This window comes from Euprymna scolopes, chromosome 10, assembly GCF_053919585.1.
Source record: "Euprymna scolopes isolate OS-2025 chromosome 10, ASM5391958v1, whole genome shotgun sequence".
NCBI classification, from domain to species: Eukaryota; Metazoa; Mollusca; class Cephalopoda; order Sepiida; family Sepiolidae; genus Euprymna; species Euprymna scolopes.
The window spans coordinates 67,630,993-67,653,970 of NC_136491.1; the positions used below are offsets into that span (position 1 = coordinate 67,630,993).

Consider the following 22,978-nt stretch of genomic DNA (forward strand, 5'->3'; position numbering starts at 1 on the left):
TCCGTTTAGATAGAAAAATGTTTGTTTGTTTTTTTTCTTTTAATATTCAGACAAACACACACACACACACACACACACACACACACACACACACACACACACACACACACACATACGAATAAACTGAAAAGATTTTATTTGTTTGTTTTGATTATTCGTTTAGGCTATACAGAATCGGTAAATTTTTACGACGTGACCCAGCGTCGTTTAACCCCTAAAAATAGATCTTCTTTCTTTTCTTTTCTTTTTTTTTTTTTTTTTTTTTTTTTGCCTAATACGTTTAAACAGCCTTTATAAATAATATGAAAAAAGAAATGTTAAAAACAAAATATTACATTTTAGAGTGGGGGATCACTTTTCTATATGAATTTAAAATAAAATGAGCACCCACTTTTTGGCAACTAAGCGTTCAACGAGACATGTCACTTATAGCATTTTTTCAAGTATGACAATTGAGAGGAGGGGGGAAACGTGACAAATACAATTTATTATTTATTTATTTTTTTTTTTTTGTGGGGGCGAGAATTACATTTGAAACATAAAATAACGATAAATTTAATTAATTTTTATGTGACCATTCTATACTTTCACCTAACAATTTCATAAACAAAATGAACCTTAAAATATAACAAATTCATTTTTTTTTGGGGGGGCGCAGTCTTCATCTTTGCTTCTTGTTTTGTTCTTTTCAATTTTCAGCTGAGCATTCTCTTCATCCCGAGTTTCTTTTCGTTACGTTATTTCAGCTGTTTTGCTCTGAAACTCAATCATGCTATGCAATCAAAATAACTAAGATAAAGATGCTTATGCAAAGAAATTAAAACAAAAACATCTTTTAAAAAATTTTTATTCAAAATTCGTTTACAATTGAATAATCAGAAAAGCAAAAAAGACCAACATCTACATGAAGGGTTTTGTTCGCCTTTAAAGAGTATTTCATTTAAGTTGTGACCAACCGAGAGTAATGGACGTTAAATTCTCATAGTCTTTTATTTCTCATAAGTTGTTCATTGTCAGTTTGCCCAAGTTTTTATTTGGTGGAAATATTGACAATTAATTGAAGTGTTATCGTTTAATTCACTTACCCACTCTTTATTTTTGTTATTTTTAACATAATGTTTCATTCCCCCCCCCCACCCAAGAATCTATATATTCATGGCATCTATCCGTCTCGCTGTTATTGCAGTTAAATGTTGGTATTCATTTTATATCATTTTATATCATGACGTTTATATCATTTGATATCATGACGTTTTACAATTATGTTGAAACGGCCTGCATGCATAAACAGAAAAAAAAAAAAAACAACGTTTTACTTTATTTTATTTATCACAAAGCTCTGTAAGAAGATTAAACATATTTTACGGCAAAATCATTAATAATTCGCATTCAATCTAAGCTTTTGCTTTTCAAAAATTTGCAATAAAATGCACTTTAAGAATAATCAAGTAAAACTTCTCTCTCTCTCTCTCTCTCTCTCTCTCTCTCTCTCTCTCTCTCTCTCTCGCGCGCGCGCGCGCGCACTCGCTTTATTAGCAATCAAAGATAATACAAAAATAAAAAATAACATATTGGAATAATCCATTAATAACAAAAAAGAATAACAAAACAGATAATAATACTATTTAACCCGTAGTTAGAGAATGAAAAAGAGAGATCATGGTTTCAATGCTTCGGCGAGCAGAATGAATCTAATTTTAGATTTTGTCTTTTTATTTTGTATATTTAACTGGCATTTTTTTCTTATTCAAACAGTCTAAATAAAGCTCGATGGGTGATCCGAAAGTTGGGTCACACACACACACACACACACACACACACACACACGCACATATATATTGTTTGTAAATAAACAAGCAGCTTGAGCACTGTAAAAGCTGTGGGCGAGTGTTTATATAAATGGAAATTTGTTGAGGTCATTTGCGAGCACCGATCCCATGGTCCGGTGGGTAGAACTACCGACTATCAACGCGATAGTTGTAGGTTCCATCCCCGGCTAGGGAAAGGTAAGGTGCTAGTCTAGCCACACTGATGAACTGTGATACAACGAAACAGTACTATATGTGGATGACTATATATATATATATATATATATATATATATATATATATGATAGAAAAATCTTATTGAAAATTAAATCAAGTATTCAAAAAAAGAAAAAACATTATAAACCTGTAAAGAAGGTATACAGTTTTAATCACCCAACAAAGAGTTACAAATAAACTTGAAAGACCTTATAACGCGGAGTTTCGAAAAATGCAGTTCTTCTCATCAGAGGAAAGAGTTTTGCAAAATGTATAATAAATTTTGCAGGTTAATGCATTAAAAACAAACAAAAAACTACAAATATGAATTGAATCATCCAGTAAATATGTTAACCAAGAGATGAGCTTGTGTTATGAGATAAACTAAAACATTGAAGACATTAATCCAACTAATTTTAGTTTTACTGTTTCAGTGTTCCAGTCTACTTCTAAAGATATCGATACCCATGAAAGAGTGGCTGTATTTTATGTTGTATAGACTCCCACCTCTTTGTTAGTGAAAAAAAAATATGGACAGTTGACAAGTTTTATTTTTTAATTTTTGACGGCCAATCGAAAATCTGGTACGTTTATGTTCTATCGGAAACGGAGGCTTGGCATTGTTAAAATGGGGTTCTCTACTCGTTGATTCTGAAGTCGCTGCAGAATGATTAAAAGTTGCTTTATCAGTTCTTTCTCATTCGTCTGACGTTTGTGCACTAGAAAGAAAAAAAAAAGATGAAACAAAATGTGTTTGAATGCATGATCGTCTGCAAAGTGGTCGGCTAATTCAAATCGTTTTTAAAATGAAGAGAGGGGACTGAAACAAATGAAAAAGAAGAAGAAGAAGAAGAAGAAGAAGAAGAAGAAGAAGAAGAAGAAGAAGGAAAGAAAAGGTGTCTTATTCATCTCTTTGTTTTATTTGATTTTCATTTGATACCTTTTTTTTTATTCGCATTGTACCGTCTGCTTGCAACAATTGATTGGAGATCAAATACCAGCAATTTTTTATTTATTTTCAAATCACCCACTAAATCTATATTAATAAAATTATGAGAAAATTTCACGTGTGTGTATGCGTTTCCCGCATCAATGTAACTTTGATAATTAAACATTAGATTTTTTGTTGTGTTTTGCTTTCAATCGAATATTTATTGAAAAAAAAAAATGTAATAGCGTAAACCAAAACGGACTTTTAAAAAAATCCTATTTCAAACTTCAGTAGCATTCACTCTCTTCTTACCCTTCGCACAGAAGGCTAACACTAAATAGCCATTTTATCCTCCCTACCCTGCATTCGTCGTATAACCAGTATCCTATAGGACTATTTACTGATTTGGTCACTCTGGCTCTTATTATTTTTAAATTTAAAAGTTAAAAAAAAAAGTGAAGTATTTATGCGGCAATTTAAAACGATAAAGAGTAAAAAATAAATATAAAAAAAATGGGGACAACTTGGTTTTTAAGCAAAGAACAATTACAAGCATAATTAGTTTGTGTTACTTTTAAAATATTTCACTCATGTCTATTTTGTTGCATGATGAACTAATTAGGGTCACATTGCATTTAGCGGTGTCAGTTGTGCTTCTGAATAAAGAAGCCGGATACTCTGCACGTGTTGTCTTTTGTTCTATTGCCATCCACGTTAATGAAACATATTTTGCCCCCAAGTTCAAGGCTGTTGAAAACATAAATACATTTGTATGTTGTTTAACATAGAGTACGAAAAAATGATAGTTTTTGGCATCGGTCCAACTGGACAAGATCAAAGTGTAGTATCTGTTCTTCACATGCTGCACTTCAATTTCTTGCTCTCTGTCAGTGGAGAAGAAATCCTTCGCGACTGAGACAATTTTTATTTTTGTTTCTTTTCTCCACATTAAAAAACGACCCTGGTGTCTAACTCTGTCCCGTGGGGAGGCATTGTAAATAGGAACTGAAATTGTTTCGTGAAAATATGAATCTTTACTTGTTACGTCTTTAAAGAGTATTTATGTTTGAGCTTTGCACACTTTCACACTTACACACTTTCACCCTTACACACACACTTAAAAGATTGCTGCTATACAATCTTTCTGCCACACTTAATACCAGACTTACTGTTTTAGTATGTCCACTCTACGGATAATAATAAACTCTTCCATTTACTATAAGAACCGAGAGAATATGTTTCTCGGCGTTGTTCGTAGGTTATGTCATGTACACTTTGTAGTCGGACTGACGTATACCCACTCTCTTTATTTGTTCTATTTGCTTTTCTGTTCAGTATATTTGGCGCTACTAATTATATAGAATTATATCTTTCTTCCAGATCCTTACGAGACCACAACACTTTAATAAATTTCCATAAGAATAAAACTTGTTCCATGATCCTGAACCTGACTGAACTAACGAGTATAAGGCAAGGGTTACTTTCAAGCTGGTCTGGTAGTCGAGAAATCGTTTCATTTAAGGAAGTCATCATTTTCTCTTGTGGCATGCACAACTAATTGTAATAAATTTCTCTAAAAACAATAACTTAAAAACCAATAACTTAAAAAACAATAACTTAAAAAACAATAACTTAAAAACAATAACTTAAAAAACAATAACTTAAAAAACAATAACTTAAAAACAATAACTTAAAAACCAATAACTTAAAAAACAATAACTTAAAAAACAATAACTTAAAAACCAATAACTTAAAAAACAATAACTTAAAAAACAATAACTTAAAAACAATAACTTAAAAAACAATAACTTAAAAAACAATAACTTAAAAACAATAACTTAAAAACAATAACTTAAAAAACAATAACTTAAAAAACAATAACTTAAAAACAATAACTTAAAAACCAATAACTTAAAAAACAATAACTTAAAAAACAATAACTTAAAAACAATAACTTAAAAAACAATAACTTAAAAACAATAACTTAAAAGCAATAACTTAAAAACAATAACTTAAAAAACAATAACTTAAAAAACAATAACTTAAAAAACAATAACTTAAAAAACAATAACTTACTTTGTGACTTCAAACCTGGCAAAGGCTTCTCGGATAAAATCATGTAACTTTGGCGCAATTTACTTAGAAGGAAACGTTTCAAATCTGAAATAAAAGATGAATCCAAAACTTTTTCTTAAATGTTTCAGAACATTTTTAGATGAGGAGTGATAATTTGGACATCTGCATTATTCAGACTACTATTTTTATTTTCGTTGCTACTACTCTTTTACAAACGTTTCGGTCGATGTCACCTTCTTCAAGTCTATCGTTTTGAACATTATCAGCAAAACTAATGACTTTGATTCTTTCAGCCATTGCCTGGGTTAGTGCTTTCGTATTATTATTAATTATTTATGACACTAAACAAGGTAATAACAAAAAGAGTCCCTATTGTCACGAGGACTGATTTAGATCCAAGACCAGTTTTTAAAGTAGGAAATATCGAACTCCTAAAAAGGGCCACCTTGGATTGAGGCAAAAATGTAAATTGCCTCAGCATAGAAGGATGAAACGAAAGCATAGAAGATGAAATATTAGATATCACGCTTTGCTCTTAACCAAAAGGCCACGAATATTAATGACCGAAAAAGTCCATGACATTAATTTAACTGATGCTGTTTGAAAAGATGCGCTTTAAGAAGGTTGATGGTTACATCGACCGAAACGTTGTGAAAATAACAAACAAAATTAGAATACTAGTTTGAATTGTCAAAATTGTCTCAAGTGATGTTCATTTCAAACCTGCGTCTATTTAATCTGTGTTTTTTTTTCACTTTCATTTTACTTTACGAATATTTTTTTTTTATCTTTCAAAAACGACATTTAACTATCGACTGCAATCATTAAGGAATATACATTTTTGGAAAAGTCAACCATAAAAACAAATTCACATTTAAAAAATTCATGCATGCAAACAAATTAGTTATGGATAAAATTGAAGATGCAAAATTCATCTCTGCCAACAGAAACCCTGTTTGGAATGTTCGTAGAGATCACAGATTCTCTTTATTAACAAACGAATCTTGGGTTTTATTTAATTTGAGTAATCAGATATTTATGCATAGGTTTCATAGATGATTATGATAATGAAGCCTCAAGTTTAACTGTAGAAATCCTCCTCCTCCTCCTCCTCCTCCTCCTCCTCCTCCTCCTCTTCCTCCTCCTCCTCCACTAATCATCATCATCATCATCATCATCATCATCAGCTTAACATCCGTTTTACATGCTGGCATTTGTTGGACGATTGTTTAGAAATCGAATTCCAAACTAACTTGTCTTTAGTCAGATCATTATCTCAATTTCTTTAAAATCTATCCTTATCACTTCCATCCATGTTTTTCTTGGCCTTACCTTGTCAAATAACTTTACCTTGTCAAATAACTTTACCTTGTCAAATAACTTTACCTTGTCAAATAACTTTGTACTTCAGCTGCTCTACATCTGCTACCACAAGAATCTCCTCGATTTTTCAACGTGGCCATACACCATCAAAGTTCTGCACACATCTTCCTATAATGTATAGATTTCCTCTGAGGTCATCAGATCTAAACCTGTTTTTAACACTCACATTACACATCCATCTTATCATTTCTTTGCATGCCATACATCTTCTTAACCTTGTGCCAGTTTTGATTCTCAATTAAGGATAAGAATCAGAAATATTTTCCAATTAGAATTGACGGAAATTGTGAAAACGTTGACTTACCATAATCACCTGGAATGGTTGGATTAATGCCATTGATCTCAGGTGAACTTTGCGTTGATCTGAAACGGCTTATTCCCATCCTATCCGAATATAATTGAGCCGGTAAGCCATGTGCGACGTCATATTGGCCTCCATTACGTTTAGGAAGACCAGATAAAGATAGAAATACCACAATTGACCACATAGACATACCGCGTGGGGAAGGCACCATGATGACAATTGGTAGAAGTAAAATTCAGAACTCTGGAGAAATCTCTGCAATAACAGTGGAAACAAAAGAAAATCCATTTACTTTTAATATTCTGAATAATATAACAGAAATAAACTTCAGTGTATTCTTAAAACTACGGCCATTACCAACCTTAAATTTTGTAAACCTATGATAATGACGTAAACGTTTTTTGCATATCTCTTCTTTATACATTTAAAGTTGAATTATTAGTCTCACTGGCATTGATATTAAAATATCTAAAAAGTAAAAAAAAAAAAAAAGTTCCTAATATACTCAGCCATGGATATATGAACGACTACAGAACGAATAAGTCATTTGCATATTCCTTAAAAAAAAACAACTCGCGTTCAGTATTTGTTTCTTTTTTTCCGTTTTCTTATTGAATGATTGGTTTCACATAACTATTATGCAGATAAAAAAACAAAACAGCCTAACCCTATTCTGCCTTGATGGAGTTCAAACCGGCTTCGAAACTTAGCAGGTTATGCCCTTTTTTCTTCCCTGCAACCTTTTTTCCCCTACAGAAGAGATATTGCGAGCCTGTCTCTACTCTATCGTTAATTTCAAGGCAGGTGCTCGTCAGAGCTCCAGTTTATGGTCCCTCCCTGTCAAACTTTCACAAAGAACACTCGACTAGCTACAACCACTATCAACAATTTCCCCACTCTCTATCTGTACCTAAATCTAAACGTAGCTTCTATGAACAAAGCTTCTTTCCTAGAACTGTTCGCCTGTGGAACACTGTTCCACTGGCCTGCTTCTCGGCTGACTACAATATGGTAACCTTCTAGCCCAATGTAAACAAGTTCTTGTTGAGTCGTCTCCTTAAATAATCAAATTCTACCCAATCTATGCCATTAACGATTACCTCACATTCATTAACCCTTATTCTCGAGTGGCCTTCGAGCCTTGATAAGTGGTGATTTCCTTGAAAAACAAAACTTTTCCAAATAACCAAATACTTTAACCAAACTGAGCATGCACTAAGATAACACCAAATGATTTGCATTTTAGCTTTCACATTCTCATGATCAAGCACGTTATTGATTTCTTTTCAACATACCATGGCACATAATATATATATATATATATATATATATATATATATATATATATATATATATATATATATATATATATATATATATATAATGATAGGATATGATGGATTCAAATGTAATAGTCACCAAAAAGCAACTTACTTCCAAATAACCAAATACTTTAACAAAACCGAACACTAAAATAAACATCAAACATATTATAATAGACACTAAATTCCTGTCCATCCACATAGGCATGTAAACAAAAATCGAATTTTAAAACGAAACGCACACTAATCTGAACTTTGATATGTTTTTTCCAAACTTAAAAAAAAATCTATTCATGACATATTAAGTGAAAATTCATATTTAATGGTAATAAGAACAGACGTTGTTGATATGAACAAAGAAGAGAAATAATCTTTGCCGTTTAAATGTACAATTTAACATGGAGCTGACAAACAAGCATTATTTAATTTGTACATTTGTAATGAGTGCTCTACAAAGTTAAAAATATTTTCATAAAAGTTACATATTTAATTAATTTTTCATAAAAACATATAATTTTTGATAAAAGACAATTTCACACGGGTCTGACAAAGCATATGTATTAATACAAAGGAACATTATCTAAGAACATTGAAAATGAGTGTTATACAATGTTTAAAATATCCATTTTTTTCATGAATCAATTTTTATCAAAAAATAGTTTTTGATAAAGGACAGAGGACTGTCCGAAATATTAAAACTATAAATTATAACACCAATAATTTATATGCCTTCATGATTTCCCTACGGTTATTTTTATTCGTCACAATGAAGAAATGCATCATTTTTAACCAGCAAATGCTCTCCCTTTCTCCCACTCTTTCTTTCTTTCTCTCTCTCTCTCTCTCTCTCTCTCTCTCTCTCTATATATATATATATATATATATATATATATATATATATATATATATATATATATATATATATATATATCTCCAATCGTTCTCTAATTCTTTTAATTATAAAATTAGATCATTTATCCCACTAGCAGTAGGATTAAAACGCCATTTTCATATTCCGAATAAAATTTTCCTAGCGTACTGATCACGTGTGTTCGATCAACGTCTTAATTAATTTGCATATTACTTTACATTTTATTAATTCGCTTTTCTTTCTTATTGTTTTTTTTTTTTTTAATTCAATGATTTCGGTTTCATTTTATTAGAACACATGCATATTTTTATAGCGTCGATAGAGAATTTTTATAGCGTCGATAGAGAATTTTTATAGCGTCGATAGAGAATTTTTATAGCGTCGATAGAGAATTAACGTTTTGAGTGAAAAGAGCTTTTCTCGATCCTTTCTGATAAATTTTTACTTCTGGGGAATTTTTCGTTTCCCCAATTTTCCTAGGAAACTGCCAAGACATGAGTCGCGATCGTGTATATATATATATATATATATATATATATATATATATATATATATATATATATATAAAATATCGCTAAAAAATAACACCACCACCACCATCATCAACAACAGCAACAACAACATAGTATAGTATATATATATATATAAATGACATTGCAAAGATAAATATTATTTTTGTATTAAAAATTCAGTTAAACAAAAATTACAACAAGTTTAAATATATTATTTATCATCAAATACAGTTTTACATCTATTTCACATGCTGGCAGGTGTTCCGCGGTTTTTAAAAATTGACTTTCAAACTAATCCATTTCTGGCTAGATTTTTATCTTTCTTTCTCTCAAATCCATCCTTATCCATGTTTTTTTTTCTTTTCTCTGCCAACTGACCTTGCTACCACAACTGTTCTACATCTACTAACCACAACGCTATCACTTTTTGTATGCACAAGAAAACAAACGCTGAACTTTTATGAATCGATGAAACGAAAATAACAGAATGTGTCAGGCTATCACGCGAATGAATTAATGATGATTGGTATGAAGGTGTTTTTTTTTACATAGGCATCACCACATTATCAAGGCGAAGAGGCCACTCAAGGATAAGGGTTAAAGAGTGTACAGTAGAAATTGGACAATATAGTAATCATTAGTAATGAAAATTTGGTAAATTTGATAACTTATATGGAACGGCTCATCAAGAACTTATTTACGTTAGACTTGAACACAACCATATTGTAGTCAGCTTGGCCTGATACTATTTTGCACAAACCCTTTTCCTCACTTGTAATATCAGTGGTTGCTGTTACTATTATGCTGATCGGACTTGAAGGGTCAACTGCAAAGTCATTGTTTACACGCATTTTTGACAACAGGTAAGCTATGCATTAGTATTGATGAGCTCTCATAGATATTGTCATTTTTAGATGATCATTAATTGAAATAGACTTTAGTTGTTGATGAAATTGTGAACCTACTTTTGTGTGCCGCCTCCTTCATATCAAGAAGAGCATCTAGCGCAAATTAAAGGACTTGACTATAAATCAGATGTCCTTGAACCATGGCGACATGCTCACCCTGAACTGATATAAATAATTTTATAGATTCGTTAGTAAATGTTTGGTTTGAAAATCTGTCTCCCAAAAAGAATCGACGATTTTATTGATGTTATCGTTTTAGGAAAAGTAATACAATTTATATCTATTTTCTGTTTGAATAAAACGGTGCAAATTTAGTGTGAATTACTGATGAGAAGTTGATCGCAACAAGCCAAAGAAGCTTGAGTGGGGTGGGGGGTAGCTTTAAAAATGAGAAGAAAATACGAAGAATTGCTGTTTACTTACTTGCAAAGAATTGTTGTTTACTTACTTGCAAAGAAGAGTTGTCTGTCTGATGACTGATGTCTAACGTCTGGGACGGTCAATGAAAAGCGACGTTAATTTATGCAAAACAAGTGACGCGGTTGTTGACTGCCCCCCCCCCCCTCTTACTCACACACACAAACACATACATACATATACACACATACACACACATACGCACATGCACTTTGGCAGGAGAGGGGGGAAGTTATTTGGAGGGCAAAGAGAAAGGAATTTAGAAAAAAGGGACATGAAAAAATGGCTTCAATCCGGGGTTGGGTGAATGGGAATGTCATGTTCAAGTAGACAGGCACAAGAAAGAAAATAGAAAATGAAATATGAAGAGAAGGAAGAATAGAATTGAAAAACAAAGAGAAAATCGAAAATAAAGTTACAAAAATGTCAAGAATCAAATAAAATATTTTTAAAAATGGTTCATTTTTTGTCATTCTCAATTTCAGACTCAGACGCATGCAAATAAATAAACAAAACGAAGCATGTTTGGATTAAAATAAGTCGCCTTTTTTTTTCTTTATTTATTTAACTTTACATTTATTCTTTTATGTCGCAGGGGTGGGGGACTAGTTGGCTGAATGATTTCTATTACAGACGTTGGAATAGAAGATAAGGAGTTCAAATTCCATCGGATTTGAGAAAAATTTTAACTTGTAATTTATCCTTCACCATTATATGGGTGCATTGTGGAATACTTTACGATTGCCACTCTCTCGGTAAACTAGATCATCATCATCATCATCATCATCATCATCATCATCATCATATTCAGTTTAATGGCATGTGTGAGACAGCTTGTTAAAATTGACTTCCAAATGAACCTATCTCTGTCCAGGTCTTTATTTGCCCCTCTTTCTCTCACGTCTATTCTTATCACTTCTTCCCAAGTTTTTCCTTGACCTTCACCTGTGAACTGAACCTGCCATTTCAACTGTTATACATTTTCTAACAGTTATTCTTTCAATATGGCTATACCAGCAAAGTCTCCTGTTCCGGGCATATCTTCCTATACATCCCATATTTAATTTTCCACTGAGGTCATCAGATCTAAGACTGACTATTAACACTTTACAATGCTATCGTATCATTCTCATATCATTTCTCTTTCTATGCAACACATGTCCTCAACCCTCACTGGCCATCATTACACTATGTACACATGGACTAAACTTACTCCATCCACTGGAAACTCTTGCAATCAAACTAGCATACGTTCCCCCCTGTGCTCCAATTCGCCATCCAAATATACTTTCTTCATATCCGTATTCATTATCTTACAATCAGTAATTCCAATGCACTTCTTGTGCAACCAATCCTTGCATGTTCCACAAAAATTGAGTTGCACTCGACCCCCTTTCCATAAACTGAGCAGGGAAACTCTTTTTTTCTTCTTCTTTTTTTTTTTTTTTGAGAGTTTTTCCAACACTACAACCACTGATCACCACTTTGGTCTGGATGACATTCACTCTCAGACATTTATTTTCCATAGCATTTCTTCAAGTATTTAACTGAATAAGTAAATCTTTCATTGTTTCGTAGGAAAGTACGAGAAACATGTCAAACTAGACATCTGAAAAAAAGATATCTTTACAATGGTGACTCTGACGTGATGGCAAACATGCAACGTTAGTTGACACATCATATCCTTACAATGGTGACCTTGACGTGATCGCGAACAGGCAAGATAAGTTGACACATCATATCTTTACAATGGTGACCCTGACGTGATGGCGAACATGCAACGTTAGTTGACACATTATCTCTTTACAATTGTGACTCTGACGTGATGGCGATCAACGTTAGTTTATACCTCATATCTTTACAATGGTGGCACTGAGGTGATGGCGAACATGTAACGTAAGTTGACACAGCATATCTTTTCAATGGTGACCCTGACGTGATAGCGAACATGCAACGTTAGTTGGCACATGTGTTTAAAATGGTGACCCTGACGTGATGGCCTATATCCAACGTTAGTTGATGCATCATATCTTTACAATGGTGACTCTGACGTGATGGCGAACATGCAACGTTACTTAATGCATTATATCTTTACAATGATGACACTGACGTGATGGCGAACATGCAACGTAAGTTGACACATCATATCTTTACAATGGTGACACTGACGTGATGGCGAACATGCAACGTTACTTAACGCATTATATCTTTACAATGGTGACCCTGACGTGATGGCGAACATGCAACGTTAGTTGACACATCATATCTTTACAATGGTGACCCTTACGTGATGGCGAACATCCAACCTTAGTTTACACATTATATCTTTACAATGATGACTTTTTTTATTCATTTATTATATATATATATATATATATATATATATATATATATATATATATATATATATATATATATATATATATATATATATATATATATTTGTTTTTCTTCATAAGTTGTGGTTTCGGTTTTGATCCAAGCCGATAAACCCAAGTCATACTGATATATGTATTTTTTTTTTTTAATTCACGGCTTTATAATATATAAAAATCGAATTGACTTGATAATAATATATACAAACATATTTAGACGTATTTTACGACCTGGCTACGCGGAAAGTCCCTCTCAGATTAGATAAATACTTTTGCAGTTTTAATAAAAGAACTGCAATAATATCAGGGCGTCTACATTTACGCTGAACATCCACGGAATGCCAACATCAATACATAGGACAAAGTCCGCTGTCGGATTTTCACAGATCCTGCTAGTAGTAGTAGTAGTAGTAGTAGTAGTAGTAGTAGTAGTCGTAGTAGTAGTAGTAGTAGTAGTAGTCAAAAGAAAGATCGAGACTCCACAGTAAACGGCAATACTTAAAACGCCTGTAATCTTAAGGAATATCTGTGAATACAACAACCAACTGACATAAACTATGAACACTGAACACTAACCAGCCACAAGAAAACTAAAACAACACAACTGAAACTACAAGACACTTTATCTTTATATATATATATATATATATATATATATATACTTTATCTTTATATATATATATATATTAAAATAAATAATAAAATGAAATAAATAATAAATGAATAAAAAACTATATATATATATATATATATAAAACTAATCTATATATATAAAAACTAATATATATATATATATATCTATATATCTCTATATATGTGTGTGTGTGTGTGTGTGTGTGTGTGTGTGTGTGTTTTATTTTTTTAATTACCGTTTTATCTGTTTGGTTAGATATGTTTCGGATGTTGGACCGTGTTTACGATCTAACAGCCTCGTCAGACCTTACAAAAACATGTTTCTGTAGGGGCTGACGAGGTTGTTAGATCGTAAATACAGTCCAACATCCGAAACATATGTAACCAAACAGATAAAACGGTAATCAAAAAATAAAACACATATTTGCTCTGCAATAGTATTGAGCACTCTCTTCAGGTTTTTACTAATTACCAGTTTTACCAAATATATATATATATATATATATATATATATATATATATATATATATATATATATATATATATATATTCAGGCAAACATTATTAAAAACAACAGAGATACCTTGCTTAATGATTCTTTTTTTTTCATTTTTTCGATCTTTCGTAAGATTTTTTAACTTCAAGATGGAAGGTATTTACAAATGTTCCATGGTTCACACGAGCGCTTTCGATTCTTTCTTGAATCATCATCAGGTGGAGATAAAATATTAAAATAGAAGTGAAATGTATAGTTACGAATGATAAAAAGAGTCAATGAAAAGTCAATTAAAATATACATTTACGAGTGATAAAAAAACTCGATTAAAAATTAGGATGATAAAAAGCAATGTTAGTAAAACCAGTCGTATACTGGTTATGCTAAACATTTCAGCACATTATTGCTACTTTCAAAATTAATGCTATTTATAGATGGGTGCTGGGTTTTTATATATAGTGCTTCAAGTATTTTTAATTTTTTACAATTACTTTCTCGTTGCAAAATCCTTGTGTTGTCCACGATTTTGCAACGAGAAAGTAATTGTAAAAAATTTTGCTATCAAAAACCTACAGCGAGAGAACGCGAATAATATGGTCAATTATTCAAATAATTGAACAGACTGACACGAGTTTTTCGAAAAAAAAAAAAAAAGGGTTCACCTTTTTTGTTTTTTTGTTTTGTTTTTTGCACAAGAAACCAGTTTTTTCACAATAAGAGTCTTTTTCTTCAAATGACTTGTTCAGATTAACTACCACAAATTCGAGTCGTTATTTCTGATATTTGAACAAACACGTTTGACTATTTATTAGTAAAACGACCATCAAATTTGACAAGAGAAGAAGAAATGGGCTGTGAAAGAAAGAAAAAATATATATTCGTAAGCATCAGTGCTCATAAAAGACCTGTTAAATAATCAAATCAAATTGTGCAAAACACAAAGGTTAAAAATAAAATAAATAATTTTCCCATACAAAAAAGCCGACTAGCTAAAAAGCGAAGGATTTTATTGTTTGCTACGTAAAACCACGTACAAATAAAAAAAAAAAAAAAAAAAGATTTTTTTTGTTGTTGACAAATGTTAAAAAGATCCATCCGACAAAAAAAAATTAACTTAAAAAAATAAATAAAGGAAAAAACAGGGAAAGGACCTACCTGGACCGTGTTGGAGGCGTGGAGATAAACATTGGTATAATGAGTGTCCCTATAAATTTAAAAAATGTGACATATGCTACCAGAAAGGACATGGCATCACATTGTATGAAAAAATCTGGACAGCGATTAAACTTACAAAAATTGAACTTGAAGAACGAAATATCCGGAAATGTTTAAAAAGAAAGCAAGACTACAGCTTGATAGTGGGTCTGGCATTTCCATTATTAATGTACATACATGAAAGAAGCTTTGGAGACCTGCTATGATTAAATCACATAAAACGGCGAGAAGAGTCAGTGGTGAAAAAATCATTTTCGAAGGAGAATTATTGACGAATATTCCTTTTCAGAATAAGACCGAAAAAGCAAACATTTTTGTCTTGCGGAAATTCAATAACCTCTTTGGAACTGATCTATTCGAAAGTTTAGACTATGGGATCTGCCTTTAAGATCTTTTTGCCAAAAGGTTGAGGATTCGAATGTGGAGGCAGAAAAACTTAAGAGGGAGTTAAAAAAGAAGTTTCCAGACGTATTTTCAGGCGGTCTTGGAAGGTGTATAAAAGCAGTAGCAAAATTTGAAGTCAAAGCAAATGAACAGGCAGTGTTCAGAAAGAAAAGGAACGTTCCATGCGCCGCTATAGAACATATATACGGTGATTAGAAAGACTCGAAAACATGGGTGTCATTGAAAAAATTGATCATAGTGAGTGGGCTGCACCAACAATTTTACATTAAAAAGAAGAGCAAAGAGATTCGGGTTTGTGCCGACTTCTCGTCCGGCTTAAATAGAATAAATTACAAGAGCACCATTATCCGCTTCCGAGCCCTGAAGAAATATTTGCGAAACTGAGTGGAGGGAAATATTTTTCTAAAATCGACCTCAGTGACGTGTATTTGCAAGTTCCAGTCGATGAGGAGTGTTCAAAGCTGCTATGTATCAATACCCATAAGGGATTGGATAAGTTTAACAGACTTCCTTTTGGGGTCAAAGTCGCCCCTGCGATTATTCAGCAAACTATGGACATTATGTTAAATGGGTTGGATTTCGCAGTAGGGTACCTGGACGATGTGTTAATGAACAACGCTAGCAAAGAACAACACAAGGAACATGTACACGAAATATTTGAAAAGCATCCAGGAGTATGGATTTAAACTAAAACAGGAAAAATGTACGTTTTTCATGAGGGAAATAAAATACTTGGGGCAAATCATCGATGAACATGAAAGAAGGCCGGATCCAGATAGAAAATATTGCGTCTCTATAAAGTTTCTTGGGTTGGCGAATTACTACAATGTATTTGTGCCAAATATGCATAAATTAAGATCACCCTTAAATGAACTGTAAAGGACGGACCAAAATGGGTCTTGACGCAAGAGTTCGAAGAAGCATTTCAGAAAAGCAAAGATATATTAACGTCTGACTTGTTTCTGGCACACTATAATCGCAAGTGTGATATTGTAATTGCAAGAGATGCCAGCGCCTATGGTATAGGAGCATGCATATTACACAAAATGGATGATGGAAAAGTAAAATCCCGGACACTTTTGCCAGCTGAAAAAAATTACTCGCAAATTGAGAAAGAAGCGCTGCCATTATATTCGCGGTAAAGAAATTTCATCGCTTGGTAGGCAGTTTCTGTTACAAACAGATCACAGACCATTATTAACGGTTTTTGGATCGAAAAAGAGACTACCACAGCATACGGCAAATAGGCGCCAAAGATGGGGTACCATGCTTCTGAACTACAATTTTCCAATGGAGTATGTACCATCTAAAAAACTTAGTCCTGCAGACGGGTTATCAAGGTTAATACCTAAGCAGACAAAACCATTGAAGGATATGGTAATAGCAGCTATTCAAGCGAAAGTTGAGGTAAAAATACTTTGTGACACGATAAGAGAACTTCCAGTAACGCTTGATGAGATTAAGAGTTGGGCAGAGGTGGACAAATTTATTATAAGCACGAAAGAAAAATCAACAATAACCAACTGGAAGAAGGAATTTATTTAATTTGCGATAACGTTCTGTTATATAGCGACAGGGTGGTAATTCCTGCGGCATTACAGAAAAGAATGCTCAAGAAATTCCATGTATGACATCCAGGTATATCAAGAATGAAAAGCCTTATGCACTCTTTCATTTTTTTGCCAAACATGAATAAGAATATAGAAGAAAAGTCAGGGAGTGTAGAGGATGCACATTATCTATGAAAGCTCCTCCGACTCAATTCGGATTGTGGGCAAAACTGGACCGACCCTGGTCGAGAATTCACTTGGACTTTGCGGGACCGCTAGAGGGCTTCTATTATATCATTGTTGTAGATAGCCTAAGTGGCCGGAAGTACTAAAATGCAAGAACCCCACATCCGAGGCAACTATTAACTTCCTGTATGAACTATTCGCTAGGTTTGGGGTAGTAGACTGCAGTGTTACAGACAATGGAACACAATTCACGTCTACTGAATTTAAACATTTTTGTGCGGATCATTTAATCGAGCATATAACCATTCCACTATACCATCCGAAAAGTAACGGGAAAGCGAAGAGGTTCGTTGATACATTCAAGAGAGCTCTGAAAAAAGCTAGTGTATTACCGACGGATAAGTCAATCCAACAGTTTTTACAAGTTTACAGGGTCGCGTTGAATGCAAACATCGAAATGTCGAAGACACCTGCTGAGGTCATATTCGGGGCAAGGTTGGATCGATTTTCCACAAGTTGTTACCAAACCAGGATAGGTCAAAATAAAAAAAAAATAAAAAAACGATAACAAACAAACAAAAAAAAACGGTATGAAGTTGGCGAAAGAGTCTTCTACAAGATTCACAAAAATAATAGGACTTTTGGGAGTCTGGCATTCTTGGAAAACAAATAGGCAACATGGTTTATATGATTAAGGGACCAGATTAAGTGCACAAACGTCATACTAATCAAATGTGGAAAAGATACTCGAACAGTGAGGTGACCAGATTGCCCGAGGAGGACATCATGGACACAGTGTTTGATACTGCCCATACCAGAGACAGCTCCTGAGAATAGGAGGTCAAAAGAAAACGGAAATCAACTGAGTTGATTAGGGTAAACCCAAAACAGAAACGGGATATTTTCAAAAGGGGGTTTTATACCGGCCTTTCTATGCATAAGGGAAATTACACCAGTTTTCACTATATATATAGTGCCAGTAATGTCTACACAGGTGAGAAGGAGCGACAGTACTCCATTGCCTAGCTGAGCGCTAGTCAGTTATACCTGTATTCCTACCTTTGTACCTGTGATGTTAATACACTTCGTTTGTTAAACCAACCTCGACTTGATTTTCTTCTTTTACTGTGGATAATCAAGAAAGAAGCAAGGAGGGAAAGCACTAATCAGACCTTTATTGAAAGGGTGTTAAGAGGACTAAGGCCTTGGGGAGGCTTATTTCCACTCAAATCTCAATGGAGACACCACTCTGTTAATACAAATATATAAACATATGCACATACCTAATTATGCAACAAACAGGATGGTAAGGCAATTTATAACGTAGGGGTATGGACGGAAATTTACGATAAAAGCAAATAAATCATTAGCTTTGTAACACGTTGCCAAAATGTGGGGGGGGTATAAGGGAGTTTAGGGGAGCGCAAAACCCAAGTATTTTATCGCACATGTGACACGGGTAAAAAAAAAATAAATAAATGGATTGAGACACAAGAACGAACATGATTCCAAATAATACAAAAATAGATTTATTTAAGATAAAAAGGGAGAGTTTAACGAAAGAAAAATAAATGTATTCAAAGTTATGGAATCTGAAGGATATCTGCGCGTGTTGAAATGAGTGAAAGTCTTTGGGGGGGAGTTACAGGTCTCTGTTGTTTCCCTTTTTTTGTTTCTTTTGCTTGTAGGTTTCATAACTCGTCAATGACCCAGTTAATCCAAGATATGTCTTTTGGTGGAGAAAATATTTGAATAGCAAATTCACATGTTCACCTTTCCCATCGTCCGCGTTTTATACATCTATCTCTTTCATGAGGGATAAGAGGTTATATCATCCGCGTTCGCATATCAACATCTCTTTCGCATGAGGGAAAGAAATCGTCATCTCTTTCATGAAGGGTAAAGCAGTCGCATTCTCTCGCATGAAAGGAAGAAGGTCCCGTCATCCACATTTCGCGTATCTATATCTCTTTTCACACGACGGGAAGAAGTCACCCCCCTCCTCTCACGAAGAGAGAGATTTCTTAGCAGGTCGGCGACCAAACCGAAAAGAGCGCGACTTCTGCTAGTGTCCCTTAAAAAGGGAAAGGGGAGGCGAGAACACTTCCGGTCCTCCGTCTTCCTCTCTGCTTCACAATCCGATCTAAAAATGGACTTGACGAAATCTCTAGCCGATGAACATCTCTGCAAATTTTAATGGAAGGATAGATTAGTAGGCTTTCACTCAGTTCAAAATAACTACTATTGTTTGGCTTCTCTTCTGGAAATCATGTTTATTTTGCCTCGGCGACAAAATATAAAAACAAAAAAAAAACGATATATCTCGTCAGCCTAAACTTAAATATTTAAATTTTTATTTAAATACACAATCCAATTTAAAGATTAGGTCACAATATATATATATATATATATATATATATATATATATATATATATATATATATATATATATATATATATATATATATATTAATTATTAATTATTGAGGGGGGTCTTGTTTTTTCGCCTATAGTTTAAACATAAACCATTAAAGAAGAAAATTTCAAAAAGAAAACCAAAATACACTTCTAAAGTATATTTCTTCTAAATTGTAATTTTATGTTTAAAAAATATAAATTAGATAAAAGGGGTAAATAAGGGGTGGGACAGAAAAAAAGCCTATTGCAACATCTTTCAGCCAAACCTTTTCAAGATTAACGTTGGCAACGGGGATGTTGGCCAGTTTTTTGTGGCTACGTATCGAAGGGGGAACATGTTGGAAAATTCTAACCTCAAAACGTTGATTTTTAAAAAAATTTTTTAATTGCATTTTCACCCCCAAACAAGGCACATTGCCACTTTGTTGAAGGGGGCTACTATCAGGGACATAAGCATCAGGGGTACTGTGTAGAAAGTTGGGCAGCAAGATGTCGGTTCACGTTAAATTTGAACTTCTGCATGTCAGTACAGTCGGGGAAGCAGGGACCCGGAAGGGAATTCCAATGTCTAGCTGTTCTGGGGAAGAAACTACTGGAATAGAAGGCTCTTTTGCATCTAGGGATCTCTGCTGTGAAGGGGTGGGATTTAGCTGCTTGTCAGATTTGTCGGGCGTATTTACGTCGAGGGGACATAAGTGCTTGCAGTTCGTTAGAGCATTCACCGTTAAAGTACTTGTAGAACAGGCAGAGGGATGCAACATTTCTTCGATGTGACAAAGGCTGAAGTTCAGGACCTATCAGATTGGCGACTATCTTTTGAACCTTGTCTAGGAGCGAGAGACTAGTGGCAGAGGCACCAGCCCAAATATGACAACAATACTCCATACATGGGCGAATGGTGGCCTTATAGAATGGTATGGCCCATATAGTCAGCTTCACACTGACTATTAAACCGATAAACAACCATATTATATTGAGTGGTAGGGATACCATCCTTTCGAAAGCGGGGGGCATTTCTCGTTGCAAACACCAATCGAACCTTTGTTGCAAAATAGCAACGTGAAGCGGCTGTTGCAGTTTTATGTGAAAACTTCTGGCTTTTGGCACCAACCCACGGGAGCTTCATATATATGGGACGTTTTTGAGGGCTCACAAACGTTCCACCTTTGAACTCCAAGATTTTATCCCTTATACATTTTTGAATTCCCACTCTCCCCAATGGTTTACTTCTACTTGTGCAACTGTATTTGCTCAAAGGTAGCATGCATACCGCAGATTTAACCGACATAAGTCCAGTTCAAAAAGACAGAAGTATATAGAAGCTAGAAATAACGTTAAGAAAGAAAGACGGCTAAGAGAGAATTTACTGAAACCACTAAAAACGCATCGAAGCACAAAAATTAGGAACTCATGACTTCTGGAAAATCTACAACAGTGTAGTAAATAATAGGCAATCAACAATTTCCCCCACTATTAAACAATCATGAGGTTGTTTGCTTAGCAACCGAGAAGGCTAACATGCTTGCCAGTCGGTTTGCCTCAAACTCCACACTGAACCCTTTCAACCACCCCCTACCTGACTTTCCTAAATCACCCTTGCTCAGGTGCATGCTATCATAAAAAACGTTGACACTTCAAAAGCATGTGAACCCGATCTTATCCTAGCTGTGCTATTAAAAAAGTGCTTAGCCGAAGTAGCTCAAATTCTCTCCAAACTCTACAACAAATGCCTTAATGAATCTTGCTTTCCGGGCTGTTGAAAAACTGTTTCTGTGGTACCAGTATTCAAGAATTCTGACGAAAGAACTGACCCAGTAAATTATCGCCCCATTAGCCTCCTCCCACTTTTTGCCAGAATATTTGAGACCTTAATTAACCATGCTCTAGTATGTCACCTTACAGGTGCTAAACTTCTGACTGACAAACAATATGGATTTAGACAAGCCCGTTCCACAACAGACATCCTAACTATAATCTCTGAACGTATATACCATTCACTGGACAAAGCGGGGGGGGCAGAGCGATAGCTGTAGATATATCTAAGGCTTTTGACAGGGTATGGCATGAGGGTCTCCTCAGGAAAATCAGATCATACGGTATCACTGTTAGAATACTTAACATAATTAGATCCTTCTTAGATAAGAGAAAAATCCAGGTTGTCCTCGATGGTCGTACATCTAAACAATATGATATAAATGCGGGAGTGCCTCAGGGGTCTATCCTTGGACCTCTATTGTTCCTAATATTTATTAATGACTTCCCTGACAAAATTGCCTCTGAGATGGGTATGGTTGGTTGGTTGGTTTTTGTTTTACGGGATATCAACCCTTTTCGGGTTATTTAATGCCGAATCCAAAGATTTTGAAGAAAAATTTTTTTTATAGAATATATTTGTTGTTTTCACGTCGGTTTCTATTCAACCCATAGTTGGGACCCTAACAGGTACTACCACTCCGGGTCAGAGTGGACCTGGGAGCAATGGTAATTAAAGGGTGGCTCCACACTCTCCAAAGCCCACAAGCTGGGGCCTCACCACTGGATACAGTTTAAGGTCATATCCAGGATCCCTATTGAGGGACTTTTACTCTCTGCAGGGGGGGGGCAGTCAGCGTATTCTAATGCCCCACCGACAGGGCCGAGATGGGCATATATGCTGATGACACCACACTCTATAACAGGTACGACAGGTAAACAAATGAACACATATCTAAAGAAATGGCAGAAACACTAGAGGATGACCTCCAATCTGTAGTGGAATGGGGACAAAAATGGATAGTCACGTTCAATGCCGCCAAGACTAAACTTGTTTCCTTCAATAACTACAAGAAACCTTCTTTACCACCTATAGCAATGGCCAACGACTCTTTATCTGAGAGTACGTCTTTCAAGCTCCTTGGCCTAACGTTCACAGAAAACATGAGTTGGAACAATTACATCGAGGGCATTGCCAGA

At 34.2% G+C, this 22,978-nt stretch overlaps 1 protein-coding gene across 2 annotated transcripts; it reads right to left on the reverse strand.

Annotated features, from left to right (window-relative positions):
• Window positions 1–831: 831 nt before the first annotated feature.
• On the reverse strand, window positions 832–10,926 carry LOC145286046 (uncharacterized). Of its 2 annotated transcripts, none has more exons than XM_080134678.1 (4): window positions 10,780–10,926; window positions 6,719–6,973; window positions 5,032–5,115; window positions 832–2,743 (listed from the first exon to the last, which is right to left on the reverse strand). In XM_080134678.1, exons 2-4 carry the CDS (start codon window positions 6,927–6,929, stop codon window positions 2,622–2,624), a joined length of 417 nt encoding a protein of 138 aa, XP_079990804.1. In that variant the 5' UTR covers window positions 6,930–6,973; window positions 10,780–10,926; the 3' UTR covers window positions 832–2,621. The 2 variants fall into 2 exon arrangements, with proteins under 2 accessions (XP_079990804.1, XP_079990805.1); XM_080134679.1 differs by having other exon boundaries at window positions 10,755–10,835.
• Between the last annotated feature and the right edge of the window lie 12,052 nt (window positions 10,927–22,978).